Source organism: Catharus ustulatus, chromosome 14 (genome assembly GCF_009819885.2).
Source record: "Catharus ustulatus isolate bCatUst1 chromosome 14, bCatUst1.pri.v2, whole genome shotgun sequence".
NCBI classification, from domain to species: Eukaryota; Metazoa; Chordata; class Aves; order Passeriformes; family Turdidae; genus Catharus; species Catharus ustulatus.
In genome coordinates, this window is record NC_046234.1 from 14,788,664 (window position 1) to 14,805,147 (window position 16,484).

The following is a 16,484-nucleotide window of genomic DNA, read 5'->3' on the forward strand; positions in this document are numbered from 1 at the left end:
CACTCCTGTAGCCATCACAGCAGTGCCAGGGGACACTGACTTGGTCTGTGTCACCCCACCGTGTCCTGCTGCCAGAGTCCAGCTGGGCATGTCCCAGAGTCCCTGGTCCTTCCCTCCTGGTCCATCCCATGCCCCTGAGCGTGGCTGTCCCCTTTCAATCATCCCCTGTGGAGTCTCTGAAGATGTTTTGGTGTGAAGAAGGGACTTGGGTTAATGGTGGCCTTGGCAGTGCTGGATTTGATGATCTGAAATGACTTTCCCAGCTTAAACCACTCCATGATTCCATGATCCTGTCTGTCATTCTTTTGTGGCTAATGTGCAGTGCTTCCTTCTCATCTTTAATAAAGACAGCACTGGCTGCAAACCTGAATGTAGGTTGTTCTGGGTGGTGTTTGTGGCAGCAGAGGTGTTCTCTGTGCAGGCTGGGCCCAGCTCCTCTCCCAGGTGCCAGCCTGTGAGGGCAGGAGCTGCAGCATCACCTCGGATTGGCCACATTCCTGCATTGTGCAGCACAGAGCCCTGCACACTGTGGATGCAAAGGGCTGGTGGAGCTTTTAGAACACAACAAACCAGACTTCAGGCTGCTGTTGGGCTCGTTTGAGGGGAGGAAATCAGAGCTACCACATCCAGCTGATAAGGGTGGTCACACACAGCCCAGCTGAGGGATGAGGTGGGGAGTGCTCTGGGGGCTCTGGTGGTGCTGCTGGGGGTCTCTGTGCCCAGATCTGATCCTTGGGGGTCTCTGTGCCCAGATCTGATCCTTGGGGGTCTCTGTGCCCAGCCTGCAGGGATTAGATCAGATCTGATCCTTGGGGGTTTCTGTGCCCAGCCTGCAGGGATTAGATCAGATCTGATCCTTGGGGGTCTCTGTGCCCAGCCTGCAGGGATTAGATCTGATCTGATCCTTGGGGGTCTCTGTGCCCAGCCTGCAGGATTAGATCAGATCTGATCCAGACACCCAACAGCTGCAGTCTCCCTGCCCCGTGGTGGCCAGAGGGGTTCCTGTCTGGGTTGTACCTGCTGGTGCTCACAGACACCATCCAGCAATTCCTGTGCAACCTCTAGGATCATTTTTACCCCTGGATGTCCCTTGTGTTTGTGTTCCCAGCAGCTGTCTGGGACAGGAGTGGGTGACAGAGGGCCCTGCTGCCATCCCCCTGCCAGGTGCCATCCCCAGAGAGCAATGCCCTTGGAGCAGATATTTCAGGGCTGGAGGTGAAGGAGGCATTTGAGCAATTCCTGGTTGGTGACATAGCAAGGAGCAATTTCCAAAGCTTATGAGACCTGTGTGCTGTGTGGAGGTTAATTATGGAAATGTGCCGTGCCTGGGAGAGCATCCAAGAGCATTCCTCATTCCTGTCCATGTGCCCTGTCCATGTCTGTGCTGGCAGCTCCAAAATCTCTGTACTCTGCTGAGTGGAGCTGGGGACTGGAAGCAGGAGGTGCCTGTGGCTTTGTGGAGCTCTGTGCCTCCTGCCCCAGGTGCCCAGCTGGGTGGGCAGTGAGTCCCAGCTGTGCCCAGTGCTGGGGTGGCCTCCAAATCCCACTGGGAGGGTCTGGGATTGGCCCTTGGTGCTGTGGGAGTGATGCCCTGTGCAGGAAGGCAGCTCTGATTGCTCCAGGCAGTCAGTCCCTCTGTCCCTGGTAGCTTTGGTGTGAAAGGATGCACCTTTCCCATGGGATACCTGCTTCAGCTGCTCGTGTTCTCAGTGAAAGCACAACCCCTGGTTCAGGAGATGTGTTGGCACTTTTTGTCATTCCTGTAAAAAGCAGGCAAGAAACTTCTGCTTACAGCTGAGAAGGAAAGTCCCTGTTGTAGGCAGTTTTACTTTCAGGCAGGATGGAAAGAAATCACACCAAAAAAGAAAGAAAAAAAGAGCAATTTTCTCCCCTTGGTGCTGGGGTTGAAGCTTCCCCCGCAGTGCCAGGCAGCTGCTTCCAGCTTTCCATGAGGTAACGTGTGAGCGATTTTGTGGCGGGGTTTTCTCCTCACACACTAATTGGCTGTGTGGGACTTTTTATGGGGATTTGGAACCCTTGCTGTGGGAAGCTGAGAGCCTGGCCTGGGACTTCTTGTCAGTTCTGATTGTTAAAGTGAAAGTACAGAGCTGGGGTTCTGGGAAGTGGCTTTCCTGCCTGTAATTCTGCTGGTCTCCAGTGCTCCAGGTTGCTCATTTTAGAGTTTTTATGGAATGCCCTGGGCTTTTCCCTGTCCATGCCTGTTCCAGGACAGGGTGGGGGAATGGAGCACCAAAAGCACTTGAGAGGGAGCCATCAGGATCCAGACACCCCACAGCCATTCCTGCTGGAGCCAGCAGTGGTTGCCCCAGGGAAATGCCACAGTGTAGTGACTGCAAGAAGGGAGTTGGGGAATTCTGTCCTTTTTTCCCCATTTCAGTGTTGGTTTTCATCCTTTTCTTCTGGAACAACGGGAGCCTCTTCTCTTCCTTCGTTTTTGATTTCCACCCCTTCCTAGGGGTGTTGGGGCATCAGGGTTCCCATCCTGGGGGTTTGACAGACCGTGGTGGCACTTGGGTTACATCTCTGCCCTTTCCTGGGTGCAGGGGATGGGAGAGCTACTGTGGATACCTTTTCCTTGGAAAACACCATCCAGCCTCAACAGCTGCTGGACAAGAGCAGAGGCTTTGCTGGGGGAGGATTCTCTGCTGCCTCAGAGGGTTGTGCACCATTGGGAGCTTTTTCCACTGAAGGTGTTGGTGCTGGTTTCCCTTGTGGGCTCATCTTCCATGGAAAGCTTCCTCTGGAGCATGAAACATAATGGGGCTGCTGGTCTGCCTTCCCTGCCTGCAGTCAGGAAGCTGGTGGGATTTATCCCCTTGTTTCTCAGGGATACATGGACTCTGCTAGTGCCCTGTGCCTGCTCCTCCTGCCATGCAGGGATTTCTGCACCATTTAAACCACAGATCTCAAACTCCTGGAAATTGTTTTTTGACCAGTGAAGCCAAGGAGTCCCTCTTTGTGCCCTGCTGAGGGTGGGTGCAGTGTTTGATGAGCCTGCATTAGACATCAGAGAATCCTGGCATGTGGAGATGTTGGAATCTCTGTCACTGCTGCCTGGGGCTCAGACTGAGGATGGAGGGTCTCCAGACAGCAATCCCTGGGCTCAGGCTGAGGATGGAGGGTCTCCAGACAGCAATCCCTGGGCTCAGGCTGAGGATGGAGGGTCTCCAGACAGCAATCCCTGGGCTCAGGCTGAGGATGGAGGGTCTCCAGACAGCAATCCCTGGGCTCAGGCTGAGGATGGAGGGTCTCCAGACAGCAATCCCTGGGCTCAGGCTGCATTCCCAGTGGAGCTGCAGCCAGGGATGTGTGCTGGGCTCAGGTCCCATCACCCTGCCCGACAGTGAGGCTCCTGAGAGGTGACAGGGAGGGCTGGGAACACGGCTGGAGTGGGTGACCCTGTGCCCAGCCTCAGGAGTGTTTGCCTGCCCGGCCTTTCCTGCACTTCCCTGGGAAAGCACGTCCATGGGAAGGGCGGGAAGAGGAGGAAGCTGGCTGCTGGCTCCCTCTGGGACAGGACACTTGGAAACCTTCTCTGTGACAGCACTTCTGCATCAGGAGGGCTCAACCTGGGCTGCTCAAAGCCCCCTCTGCTCCAGAGGGCTTCTCCCTGTTTGAGGGGCTCTGGGGTGATGCCACAGCAGGCAGAGCCTGGGATGTGGCTCCCAGAGAGGAGAGGTGGAGGTCTGGGGCCCTGGCCCCCTGCCAGCCCGTGCATGGGGGAGGTGGTGGAGGGAAGGAAATGTCGTGTTCTGACTCCGCATTTCCACCACGGCGATGGGCGGCGGAGCCCAGTCCTGCACAGAGCATCCTGCTGCACCCTGGCTGCTCCCTGCCTGCTGGGCTGCCTGTGCTCACACCGGCTGTCACCGCGCTCCAGCCTGGCCCCACGTGTGCCCAGCCATGCTCTGGTACCAGCTGAGCCCTGCTGCAGGCAGGGACAAGCTCAGCCACAGCCCTGCTCCTGCTGCTCTCCGCCAGCCCCGTCCCTGGGGCAGGATCCATGGCACAGGTGGGAGGTTGGGGGTTCTGCTCATGGCTGGGGGCACAAGGAGCTGCTGGATGGGATTTCCATGGGGATGAAGGGGCAGCAGCGTGGGGCAGGGTGGGAACTGGCAGGTCCTGTCCCTGGGTCCTGCCTGCTCCAGGAGTGTGGGAGGGATCTGCTTCCAGAGCTGCCATGGCCAAAGAGCATTCCCAGGGACTGCTGGTCTTGCTGCCCTCCTGCTGGACAGATGCAGCCACGGGGTGTTGGGTTCTTTGGGAGGAATGGGTGCTCCACATGGACCAGCTGACCCAGGATAGCTCCAGGGTTGAGTTCTGCCCTGGGATTGCTGGCTCTGAGCCCTGTGTGGGGCAGGAGGGTCAGCCCTGGGTTTTGGCAGGGCTTATGGCATGGTTAATGACAGCTGTGCGGTTTGGACCCAGATCCAGATGCTGATTCCAAAACTTCTTCCCAAAACTTGCCAAGTATTTGGGTCCGGAGTTTTGGCTTGGACCCATCCTGCTTATTTTGAACTTTTTTTTTTTTTTTTCTTCTGTAAGTTTGGAATTGGGAATGCAAGCTGTAGCCAGAGCTCTGGGCTGAGGCAGTGGGTGGATGGAATCAGGGTATTCCAGTGCTGGGTGGGTCTGGCCTCAGCCCACTCCGTGCTGAATGGTGCCTCCAGGAAGGACAGACCACACCCTGAGGCTGCCAAGGCATTTTCTACCCTTGAGGTCAAATGTTGTCACCCTCAGCAGCAGAAATGTCATCGGGCTGATGGGTGCTGACACTTGGCAATGACTTGCTGTGGCTGTGGGAGCTCTGGGCTGGGTTCCCTCAAGTTCTCTAAACTGGAGGAATTTCCCAGGAAATGCTGCTGAATGGGCTCATCTGGGCTGATCCCTGTGTGTGGGGTGAGAACCAGCCGGGCAAGGGGTGAAGAATCCCACCAGGGATTTGGTGCCCACTGGGACAGCTTGAAAGAAGAGGTGGGGAGGGCTGGGTGGTGGGAAGGAGCTGGGGAGGAAGGGCTCCTTTGGCAGCCTTTGCTCGGGGATGTTTGCAGAAGTGATCAGCACTGAACTCATGATTACAAAGAAAGATCTTCCTCCCCTGCCTGGCCAAGAACTGTGTTTGGTTTGGTGGGTTCAGAAACAAAACGTTTCATCAGGAGGTTAAAACTGCTCCTTGTGGTCCTGTCATTCAGGTGGCATCGCTGTCACCTGCTGCTCTTTGCCTGGTTCTGGCAGAGAGCTGCAGCTGAGCTCTGTGTGCCCAGGACCCTGCTGCTGCTGGGACCCCAGCTCTGCATCTCCTCTGCTCTGTGCTCATGGAATGTGGGCTCGGTGTCAGGGCTCTGGTGGGGTGGGCTGTGCTCTCAGGGTGTTGCTGCTGCTGATGGAATGCTCAGGTGATAGTGGTTAGCTTTTTTTTTAAACTCAGAGCTAGGATTCAACACTCCAGAGACAGATTTCTTGTTCAGACTTGGTGGTTTATTAAATCTTATTTAAAGTACAAAGAGTTTTTTAGTACTTTTAGTTATCAAGCCAAAAGCGAGAAAATGGACGTGAATTTAGTTACAAGGTTTTTTAAAGGCTATTTAATTTAAAACTAACATTTATATAATTTATACTTCTGACCTAATAGCCGAATGCTAGTGACCTGCACTGCAGCATTTTTTATCTAACCAAAAACTACTACCTGAAATTATGAAGAAGAAGGAACAAGAAGAAAGAAAGAGACAATGCTAAAGAACATCAATTTTGTCCCATACCTATTACTATAGTCTAAAACCCTAAATTCAAAACTTTTTAGCATGTGAAATTACACACGGAAATTTTATTTTCACTACACGTGAAAATGGAAATTTTATTTTCCACGTGAAATTTTATTTTCACTACACACCAATGATTCTAACTTTAATACTCAAATTTGGAAACCTTCTCCAAGGCTTCAAATCAAAAGCAGTATTCTTTTGGGGGTTAGTGTCAGAAAGTTCAAAACTCCCAGGGTTCCAGCACTCAGGCTGGTTCTTTGCTTTCTTTCAGAAATCGAAGCCAAGAAAGCGTGTGAGTGGCTCCGGGCAGCGGGATTCCCCCAGTATGCCCAGCTGTACGAAGGTGAGAGTGCCTGACCCTGCTCTGTACCTGCTCACATCTCACAATCTCATCCAGATTCCAAGGGGGGCTGCAGGAGAGGTGGGGACAGAGGGGATTGTTCGCTGATTATGTGATTGTTACACTTTGAGCCCTGGAGAACCAGCCAGTTAACTTCCCTGCATTCCTGAACTTTTCCCCTTCAGGCAGGGCTCTGAGGAATCCTGGGGCGGCTGCTTTGGCCAAGGGCAGCCAGGCTGTGGAGAGCCATCAGCTCTGAAGTGCTTCAGGGAGTGTTTGCCGTGGGTGGGAGCATAGGGGCAGCCAGTGTAGGAAACGTGGAGAGTGAGCATGATGTCCCTCCTTCCATCCCTGCCCACTCCCACACCCTGTGCCCTGCTCCAGCCTGTCCTTCCTGAGCCCTGCCTGGAGCAGACCGTGGCATTCCTGCTCCCAGCTCCTGTGCCAGGCTGTGGTGGTGGTGGTGGCTCTTGCCTGAGGCTCAGCTGTGTTTATTTTGGAGCCCTGGTGGGATCCTGGTGCTGGCTGGGGCGAGGAGCAGTGGACAATAGCGGGAAGCGGGGTCCGGTGGCCGCAGCCATGGCCATTGTTCGGCCATTCGGGCACTTCCCCCACCCCCTGCAGCACCAGCTCCCTGCTGATGGCTTTATGAGCAGCCTGTTTGCTGCCAGTGCCTATTTTGGGGGGCAGGCCCCACGTGCAAGGACAGGCTGGGTTCCTGCTGGGACACCCAGCCCCAGGTGCTGGCCCCAGACAGTGCTCACAGCTGGGCAGTGGGGAGCGTTGCTGGTGCTGGAGCCTGTGAATGAACCAACCCTTCTCCAGCCTCTGTCCACAGAACTTCCCACATCCTCCAAGTGTTTCCCTCTGTTTCCCTTCCTGTGCTGATCACACTCCATGGCTTCATAAAAAGATGGATTGAGACCCTCAGGGCTGAAATCCAGATCCCACATGCATGATCCCAGCAGAGCTGTCTCTGAATGCACAGGGATGAGCAGGGAACTGAATGGAGGCCCTTGGGGCACCTTATCACCCTCACCTAATGTACCTGGGAAGAGCCATGCCCAGGCACCCTGGCCATCACCACCTCCAGGTCATCTCCAGCCACTTGGGTTTCTCCTCTTCCCATGCCCACTGCTGCCCTTTGTCCCTGATGGAGCAGCTGACTCAGGATCTGCCACTGACATCACTTTCCTCCACAGAGTCGTCATTCCCTATTGACATCAGTGCTGTGAAGAAGGACCACAGCTTCCTGGACCAGGATTCCCTCAAATCCCTGTGCAGGTAATGCTCCCTTGCCCTCCTGCACATGGAATCAGCACAGGGATGTGCCACAGACAAGGGCAGTGGCCCAGGCTGAGGGGGTGGTGGGCTCAGGGGTGTGCCTGATGGACTGATGGGGACAGGGGTGTGCCTGATGGGCTGGTGGGCTTAGTAGGGTGCCTGCCTTGCCCCTTGGCTGGGCTCAGAGCCTGCTCTAGCACAGTCACTCCCTCTGCAGTGACAACTCAGTTGTTCAGATCAGGGAACATTGCTGGTGTTGATTCCAGGGAAACAAGAGGTTTTTATGCTCCATGTGATGCTGCTCATCCCAGTACCAGGCAATCAGCCTGGCTGCCCATTTCCACCTGGACACAGCACTGCTGCAGCTGCAGGTTTGGGAGCTGTGCAGGAGTGGTGTGCAGGGAGCAGCAGCATGTGGGGGACTCAGAGTAAGCCAGAGCTGGCACCCAGAGCAGGGCACTGACAGATGGTCAGTCTGGATGGGCCATGTGTCACTTGGTGCTGTGAGTGACTCAGCCCTGCTTTGGCTCTGGAGACACATCACCCCACCCATGTTCCTGCATTGGGTCCATGCTGTCCCTCCCACCCAGAATAGAGAAGAGGCAGGAAGGATCTGTTTTCTATTTGTTTCCCAGCAGAGAGGCTACTGTGCTCTGTTTCCTGGGTGTAATGAGGCAGGAGGTGATGGGAAGTCCCTGCCTGTCCCTCCCTCTCTGAGCTTTCAGGCTCTTTAGTCATTCCCTGTCTGGGGCACAGGAGCTTCTGAGGTGATTTTGCTTTAACAGCCTGGAGCAGACCACTCCTGCCCAATGGCAGAACCAGTGGCTCCAGCAGCTATCATGGGCATGGCCTAGCTTGGGCTACCATCTGCTGGCATTGTCCCCTCTAAGTCGGGTGTCCCTCTACCGTGGAGCCACAGCAGCAGGTGACAGGCACAGCCAAGGCTCTAAGGCAGGAAAATCAAAAGAAGCCAAAGCCCTTGCTGTGACCACAGCAGGGCTGGGACAGGTGTTTGGACCAGGGTAAGCCACTCTGTTTCTTGCAGGAGGCTGATGACCCTGAACACTTGTGCCTCCATGAAGCTGGATGTTCACTTTCAGTGTAAACAGGTAAGTGCTGGATGTTTGAGGCAGGTGAGGGGCTGAGGGGTGCAGGGGATCATGTTCTTGATGGTAGGGCAGTGTCCTGATGAGCTCTGGGACTGCCCTGGGCACAGAGTGAATCCTGGAGGCCTCCAGTGCCAAAGGGTCCTGAGCTGGTTTAAGGAGGTGAACGTGCTGCTCTCCTCCCCACCTGGGGCTGTGCTGGTGGCTGTGCCCCTCTGAGGTGGGGGGATGTGCTGACCCTCTTCAGCTCCAACCAACTGACCCTCCCCTGTTCTCCATGGCCCACAGAATGAAGACTCTGAGGAGGAAGAGCAGTGTGCCATCAGCAGCCGGTGGGCCTTCCAGAGGGACAGCAAAAGGTGGTCACGGGTGGGGTCCGCCGATGTCCTGTCGCAGGGCTCGGAGGCCCTGAGCTGCACCATGCACGCGGTGTCCAGCCGCGAGAGCGTCCTCACGGACCTCAGCACCAACCCCGAGGCCACGTCCCTGCACAGCACGGGCAGTGTGGGCAGCGTGGGTGGCACGGGTGGCACGCTGGGCACCGTGGCCATGCCGTCCGAGCCCCCGTCCCCGCTCCGTGCCGCTGCCAACACCTCCAGCTGCAGCCAGAGCGAGGGTTCTGCGCCGGAGCAGCCCTCGGGCCACGGAGAGGGCTCCAAGGAGAAGCTGAAGAAGCGACGTTCTCGCAGCTTCCTGAAACGCATCGAGTCCCTGCGGAGGAAGGACAAGGAGAAGCCCGGCCCAGAGCGGAGGGTGGCTCCGCACAGCAGCGCCACGCTCCCACCGGGATGGGGCTCTCTGAACAGCAACGGGGACCTTGCGGCCACCAGGACCAACTCCTCTAAAAGAGGGACCCCTGCCTCTTTCCACAACAAAAAACACTTCTTCTCGGTGTCGTACAGGACTAACCGCCTGCTCGGCCCCGGGGGCACCAAGGGGAGCTCTGACCCCAAACGCAGTGGGGTCTACCTGGAGGACTACGACACAGCCGCTGGTGCCGAGCGCCGGGCTCGCCATGGGGACTGCCTGGTCTATATCCCCTGTGACCACAAGCCCGGCACCTTCCCCAGATCCCTGTCCATCGAGAGCTTGTGTCCCCTGGCCGGCAGCTCCCTGAGCCACTGGAGCGCGGGGAGCGCGGCCGTGGGGCTGGGCGGGGGCGGCAGCAGCAGCAGCGTGGAGGGCTCGTCCTCGCCCAGGGGCTTTGCCCGCCGCCGCCGGGGCTCCTGCAGCTCCCTGGGCAGCCGTGTCAGCGTCTACGACAACGTGCCGGAGTTCGGCAGCAGCGAGGATTTCTGCAAGGACGGGGAGGTCACCTACGAGAACCTCGACGACATCCTGCAGCACGTGTGGGGGCTGCAGCAGAAGGTGGAGCTCTGGTGTAAAGCCGTCTCGCCTGGCCTGGATGGGGAGGAAGGGGGCGAGGAAGAGGAGGATGAGGAGGAGTCGGACTCAGGAGGGGAACCCTCCAACCTGCATTTCGAAGAGAGGTCCATGTCGGATGTTGGCACCTCTGCCAGTGACTTTGATAGCACTGGGAACTCCCTCAACGAGGCTGAAGAGATGGAGACGCGGGAGCGCCGGGATTCGGGGGTGGGAGCATCACTCACAAGACCCTGCAGGTATCACAGAATCCCGAGGCGGTTTGGGTGGGAAGGGACCACAGAGACCATCTCGTTCCACCTCCCCTGCTGTGTACAGAGACACTTTCCACTAGACCCTATAGCTCCAAGCCCCGTCCAGCCTGGCCGTGAGCACTCCCAGGGACGGGGCTGCTGCAGCAGGGAGGGGTGCACAGCCTTGGGTCTGGGGAGCAGCGCCAGGTCCCGTTCTCGGGGGCTGGGTGATCGTCTCACAGAAGCGGGAGGGAGAGTGGGCAGCGCTGCCGGAGCCGCACGGTGCGGGCAGGGAGCGCAGGGCACCGCAGGGAGCGCAGAGCAGGGAGCGCAGCGCAGAGCGAAGCGCAGGGAGCGCAGAGCAGGGAGCGCAGCGCAGGGCAGGGAGCGCAGCGCAGAGCAGAGCGCAGCGCAGGGCACTGGTGCGCTCTGGTGGCCGCAGGACACCACTGCCAGCACCGCCAGCACTACCGACCCTGTCTGCCTGCACAGACGCATGATTAAAAGGTTTTTCATAAACTAATAACAAGCGTAAATGCAGGGGTACGTGCCTCCCCTGTGTCAGTATTCCCTGGAGCTTTCCCTAGGAGAGCTACGGTTGTTGCTGCGTTCTGTGGCTTTCCTCACCCAGTTTGGCTGGTGCTGGAGGGGTGATGTGGCAGTAATGAAGGAGTGGAGAGCAGTGGGGTTTTCCTTAGCTGGGAATGTCCCATGTGTCCCCAGAAAGCTGCGTTGGCACAGCTTCCAGAACTCGCACCGGCCCAGCCTGAACTCGGCCTCGCTGGAGATCAACCGGCAGTCATCGGCACAGCTCAACCTGCTGCAGAAGTGCTCCCTGCTCCGGCTCACAGCCATCATGGAGAAGTACTCTGTGCCCCACAAACAGGCCTGGACATGGTGAGTTGGGATGAGGGGCACCAGGATGGGGTCCATGGGCTGCAGCTATTGCTGTGACCCCAGCTGGAGCAGCTTTGGGGTGTGGAGGGGGAAAAGCTAAACCAAAGGCTGTCTGCTCTGGCAAGTGTGAGCCAGAGCTGAGCCCCAGGCTCCTGGCATCATTTTGGCTTCCAGAGGGGCTCCTGGCATCATCTGCCACTTTGGGGGCTGCAGGTGTTCATGGGGCATTTTAAGTGCTACAGCAACATAAGGGAATGGGACAGTGGTTTCCTTTCATAGCCGAATATTAGAATATTTTAGTTTAATAAAAGGTGCTGCCATTTCTGCTGGGAAGCTGCCTTGCTTGTATTCCAGATAACTGCAGAAATGTGTGTGTGGGTGTGTGAAGCAGTGCTGAGGGCACTGATTGTTGCACTGATGTCTCTCTGTCCCACTCTGCAGGACTGTCCCCAAGTTCATGAAGCGGAGTAAAGTCCCTGACTATAGGGACAAGATGGTTTTTGGGGTGCCCCCCATCGTCAACGTGCAGCGGACGGGGCAGCCCCTGCCCCAGAGCATCCAGCAGGCCATGCGCTACCTGCGCAGCCAGTGCCTGGACCAGGTGAGTGCAGCAGCACTGAGGTTTGGGGGGAAAAAAGCTTTAGGGGTCCTGTTGTTCACCTCTTGTGGTGTGTGCTGAGGGTGGGATTGTCTGTGGGAACCCAGCAGCGTCCCTCGGTCACTGCCTGCTCTGGGTTGGTGATCCCTTGGGGAGGAAATGTCGCTGCCTGTCACTCACACCGTGCTCTGCTCTGCTCTGCCCTGGCAGGTTGGCATTTTCCGCAAGTCTGGGGTGAAATCCCGGATCCAGGCGCTCCGGCACATGAACGAGACCAGCCCAGACAACGTCAACTACTCGGGGCAGTCCGCGTACGACGTGGCCGACCTGCTGAAGCAATACTTCCGCGACCTGCCCGAGCCCATCTTCACCAGCAAGCTCACCGACACCTTCCTGCAGATCTACCAGTGTAAGGGCCGGGCTGGGGGCAGCTCGGGGGCTGTGGGGAGCAGGGGTCGCTGTGTTTGGAGGGAGAGGGTGGTGGTGGCCGTGGGGTCACCCCGCTGATGCCACCCCGTGCCCGCAGTCGTGTCCAAGGAGCAGCGGCTGCAGGCGGTGCAGGCCGCCATCATCCTCATGCCAGATGAGAACCGGGAGGTGCTGCAGACCCTGCTCTACTTCCTGAGCGACATCGCCTCGGCTGAGGAGAACCAGATGACAGCTGGGAACCTGGCTGTGTGCCTGGCCCCCTCCATCTTCCACCTCAACGTGTCCAAGAAGGAAAGCACATCGCCCAGGTAAGGGCTGGCTGAGCCCCAGCTCCCCCTGCCCCTTCCCTGCCTGCTGTGGGAGGGGGCTAGCAGGGAATGGTGAGGCGTGGAGGGGCTGTTGGCTCTGCTCTGGCACAAATGAGAGCCACGGGGGTGCCCACCGGTGCCAGCACTACCTGATCCCCCACAGGGCCATACACAAGAGGGGCACCATGGGGAAGCCGGACCAGAAGGACCTCAATGAGAACATGGCTGCAACACAGGGGCTCTCCCACATGATCACCGACTGCAAGAAGCTCTTCCAGGTGGGTGGCAGTGGTGTCCTAGCCCAGTGGGAGGTGCTGGTCCTGGGTGAGCTGAGCGGGACGGCAGCCACCAGCCACTCACCCTGGAGCCAAGCCCAGCTGTGTCCTGGGACAGGAGGTGATGCAGGCTGTATGTCCATCCTCCCCACTCCCTGGGGAATGAGTTATGGTTCTCTCTCTGTCCAGGATCACTCACAAAGTCCCCACAGGATCTCTCTGCCTCACTAAACATCTGTGTGTTTTTGGCTTGCAGGTCTCCCATGACATTTTGCTGCAGCTGAGCAGCTCCTATATGGCTGCAGACGCTTATCCCCACCCCCTGGCTGACTTGGTGTGCCAGGGAGAGAGCAAGGATTTACACTCCTACTTTGAGCAGAGTGTCCAGAACCTGCTCAAAGAGTCATCAGAGAAATTCAAGGGATGGCTGAGCACACCAGGGCCCCTGAACACGGAGCTGTCCTGCAAAAAGGTAAATGCCATTGTGTGGAGGGGCTTGAGGAAATCTGTGTGGGGTGACCTCTCCGGTAGCCAGAGCAGGTTCCACCCCATCCCTCACTAGCCAGCAGATGGGACTGTGCTGCTCTGTGGCAGCAGGAGCCATCAGTGAAGCTGTTCAGGGGGTGCTGTGGGACAGTCTGTGTGACCCTCACCTCGTCCCTTAGGTTGGGGACGGGCACCCTCTGCGCCTCTGGAAGGTCTCCACGGACGTTGAGGCCCCTCCCGCCACGGTGCTGCACCGGGTGCTGCGGGAGCGTCACCTGTGGGACGAGGACCTGCTGCAGAGCAGGGTGGTGGAGGCGCTGGACAAGGACATGGAGGTGTACCACTACGTGATGGACAGCATGGCCCCGCACCCGCGCCGGGACTGCATGGTGCTCCGGTGAGGGCTGGGGTGTGGGCTCAGCATCCCCTCTGCTCCAGCCCCATCTCCTTGCTGGGCTCTGTGGGGTCTGTTTGATCCCCCAGTGGGCACGCAGTGATCCCTGCTCTGTTGCAGGCGCTGGCGCACGGATCTGCCGCGGGGAGCCTGCCTGCTCAGCTCCCTCTCGGTGGAGCACGACAAGGTGCCGGTGGAGGGAGGAGTCAAGGCCATTGTGCTGACATCGCAGTACCTGATCGAGCCCAGCGCCATGGGCCGCTCCCGGGTCACCCACATCTGCAGGGCTGACCTCAGGTAACCTCAGGGGCCCTCTGGGGAGGGGATGGAGCAGCAGGATGTGCTGCTCGTGATGCTGCCAGCGTCTCTCCTGCCCACTCACCCACTTGTGCCTTCTCTTGTGCCTTCTCTTGTGCCTTCTCTTGTGCCTTCTCTTGTGCCTCCTCTTGTGCCTCCTCTTGTGCCTCCTCTTGTGCCTCCTCTTGTGCCTCCTCTTGTGCCTCCTCTTGTGCCTCCTCTTGTGCCTTCTCTTGTGCCTCCTTCTCCTCCTTCTCCTCCTTCTCCTCCTTCTCCTCCTTCTCCTCCTTCTCCTCCTTCTCCTCCTTCTCCTCCTTCTCCTCCTTCTCCTCCTTCTCCTCCTTCTCCTCCTTCTCCTCCTTCTCCTCCTTCTCCTCCTTCTCCTCCTTCCCCTCCTTCCCCTCCTTCTCCTCCTCTCCAGGGGCCGGTCTCCAGAGTGGTACAACAGGGTCTTTGGTCACCTCTGTGCCATGGAGCTGGCGAGGATCCGAGACTCCTTCCCAGTCCTGAGTCCCAACGGCCCCGAGACAAAGATCTGAGGCACCAGGAAGATGCTCTGTCCTTTCAGACGTGGACTTGCCAGTGGATCTGGACTGGGGCTCTCAGCAGGAAGCACGGTGTGGTGCAGTGCCCGTGGAGGGGGAGACAGAGGCACATATTTATAAACATCCTTTACCCCGGGCTGGGCAGTCCCGTCCCACAGCCCGGGTGCTGCGGGGCAGGGTGGCCACAGAGGGGAAGCTGTGGTGTCCCACAGGAAAGAGTGGCCATGGGGTGACCCCTGAAAGCTGTGGCAAGAGCTGGGGCTCCCCACACAAGGCAGGAGCAACAGCAGGGGTGAGGGAGCGTGGAGTGAGGAAGGAGGAGCGAGCGGGGAAAACGGGGCCGTGTCCGCAGGTCGCAGCGCGGGGTCGGGAAGTGGAGAGTGGGCAGTGAGGGGGGGACTGTGTGTGTGGTGTCACCTGATGGGGACAGCCAGGGAGTCACTGGGAGGTAGTGGAAGAGGCTGCTGTTCTGGGAGGAGGGGGCTGCTTATGGATACACAGGTACAGCTCAAGTGCCAGCCCCTGTCGAGAGGCGGATGGAACCTGTTGCAGCATTGGTGTTGAGTTCATGGAAGAAGCAGCCCTGTACTCCTGTGCCTTGCTGTTCCTTGGCTAAAAGCCCTCTCTCTGTACTGGGTGTCACTGAGAGGAGGGGTGGATGGACCAGGTTCTGAGCCAAGGCCACCCTGAACCAGCCCCCCCGTCACTGCATGGGGCAGGACATCGCTGGAGCAGCTGTGCCTGGGTGGGAGGGGGCAGTGCCTGGAAAGAGGCATCGAGCTGGGGAGAGACTCCCCAGAGCAGCTCCCCCTTTGTGCTGCCCTCTGTGCTGAGGGCTGTACCTGGAGAGGGAGGAGGGAGGGCAGGAGGGGCAGTTGTTTGGGATTCACCCCTCATGGCCCATGCCCACCTCCTCCCTGCAGAGACACCGTTCCCCTTTCCACCCCTTCCTTCCCTTTGTGAAGGAACTGCTCACTGGAGCTGTCAGCACCCAGAAGATGACCTGGTTTCTCCATTCAGGCAGGGACCCAAATTCCCAGACATTGTTCCAACTGGAAGGCAACACGACCCATGAGCTGGGGACCCCCAGTGTCAGTTTGGCCATAACTGTCTGTCTTTTGGTGAAAAGAAAAGCACAAATCAGCCTCTAGTCTGTGTTTTTATATATATATATTTTATATATATATATAAAAATATAACTAACATGTGGGGAAGTGAATTTTCTCCTGATATTTTTTTAAAGTGTTTCTTTTTTTTTTCTATCTATAAATACTTGTACAGGTGGAATATTAATATATAACTCTGGTGGCAGAGCTCAGCACCAGGTGATGCTCACTTAGAGCTGTGTATTTTGTATTTAAGGGACTTTTGTTTTGTATCATATGAAATTGCTGCAGTTGTTTGACTTGGATCGGGGCTGCTCTTCCCATCCGTGCAATTAATAAAGTACTAACGAGATCTGCTGGCTGGTGAGGAAACCTCCGTGTTCAGGGCATCTCCAGCACCAGAGCAGCCCAGGGCTGAGAAATGTGGTGGGTGAAGAGACTCAAACCCAGCATTTCCCAGATCCAGCTGTGCTCCAGGGCCTTGCCAGGGTTTGGGGTTCTCCTGGCATTGCCACCTGCAGCAGGGAGAGCACACTGAGGAGGAAGATGAGCACACTGAGGAGGAAGATGAACACACTGAGGAGGAAGATGAGCACACTGAGGAGGAAGATGAGCACGCTGAGGAGGAAGATGAGCATCCAGCAGCAGTGGTGCTGATGAAGAAGCACATTGTGCTGTTCAGTTCCTCTGTTTTGGAAGTAGTGGTGGAACATGCTGGAGTAGATGAAGATGATGGTGATGAAGGCTGGAGAGGAAGAAATCCCTCTCTGAGCTTGGCTAAAGTGTGGGATTGGCAGCAGAGATCTGCTCTGGCTTTTAGCATTTATGTGCAGAGACATCAGGGCAGCCCTGGCTCATCCCAAATCCACCCATGGTCAGGGCTCCAGCACTGGGATGGAGATTGTACCCTCCCCATCCTGGGATGGAGGCCAGGCTGGCATCTCATCTTCCAGGGCCCCAGCAGGACGGCAGCACTCCACATCCCACCCCACTGCTGCAGGGGGTGAGCTCTCAGGGACT

General features: G+C 57.4%; 1 protein-coding gene across 4 annotated transcripts in view; it reads left to right on the plus strand.

Moving 5' to 3' along the window:
• The window catches only part of STARD8 (StAR related lipid transfer domain containing 8), a 41,959-nt gene extending 26,136 nt beyond the window's left edge, over positions 1 to 15,823 (plus strand). For 3 of the 4 annotated variants that reach the window (XM_033072649.1, XM_033072651.1, XM_033072650.1), the window contains 13 exons: positions 6,055 to 6,126; positions 7,326 to 7,407; positions 8,453 to 8,516; positions 8,802 to 10,135; positions 10,853 to 11,026; positions 11,468 to 11,627; positions 11,835 to 12,033; positions 12,151 to 12,361; positions 12,525 to 12,639; positions 12,893 to 13,108; positions 13,302 to 13,519; positions 13,637 to 13,813; positions 14,235 to 15,823. In XM_033072649.1, coding sequence (XP_032928540.1) covers positions 6,055 to 6,126; positions 7,326 to 7,407; positions 8,453 to 8,516; positions 8,802 to 10,135; positions 10,853 to 11,026; positions 11,468 to 11,627; positions 11,835 to 12,033; positions 12,151 to 12,361; positions 12,525 to 12,639; positions 12,893 to 13,108; positions 13,302 to 13,519; positions 13,637 to 13,813; positions 14,235 to 14,352 — 3,140 coding nt within the window. In that variant the 3' untranslated portion in view covers positions 14,353 to 15,823. Of the gene's footprint in view, positions 1 to 3,911; positions 4,034 to 6,054; positions 6,127 to 7,325; positions 7,408 to 8,452; positions 8,517 to 8,801; positions 10,136 to 10,852; positions 11,027 to 11,467; positions 11,628 to 11,834; positions 12,034 to 12,150; positions 12,362 to 12,524; positions 12,640 to 12,892; positions 13,109 to 13,301; positions 13,520 to 13,636; positions 13,814 to 14,234 lie in introns of those variants that run through there. The other variant, XM_033072648.2, reaches the window with a different exon arrangement.
• The last annotated feature ends 661 nt before the right edge of the window (positions 15,824 to 16,484 follow it).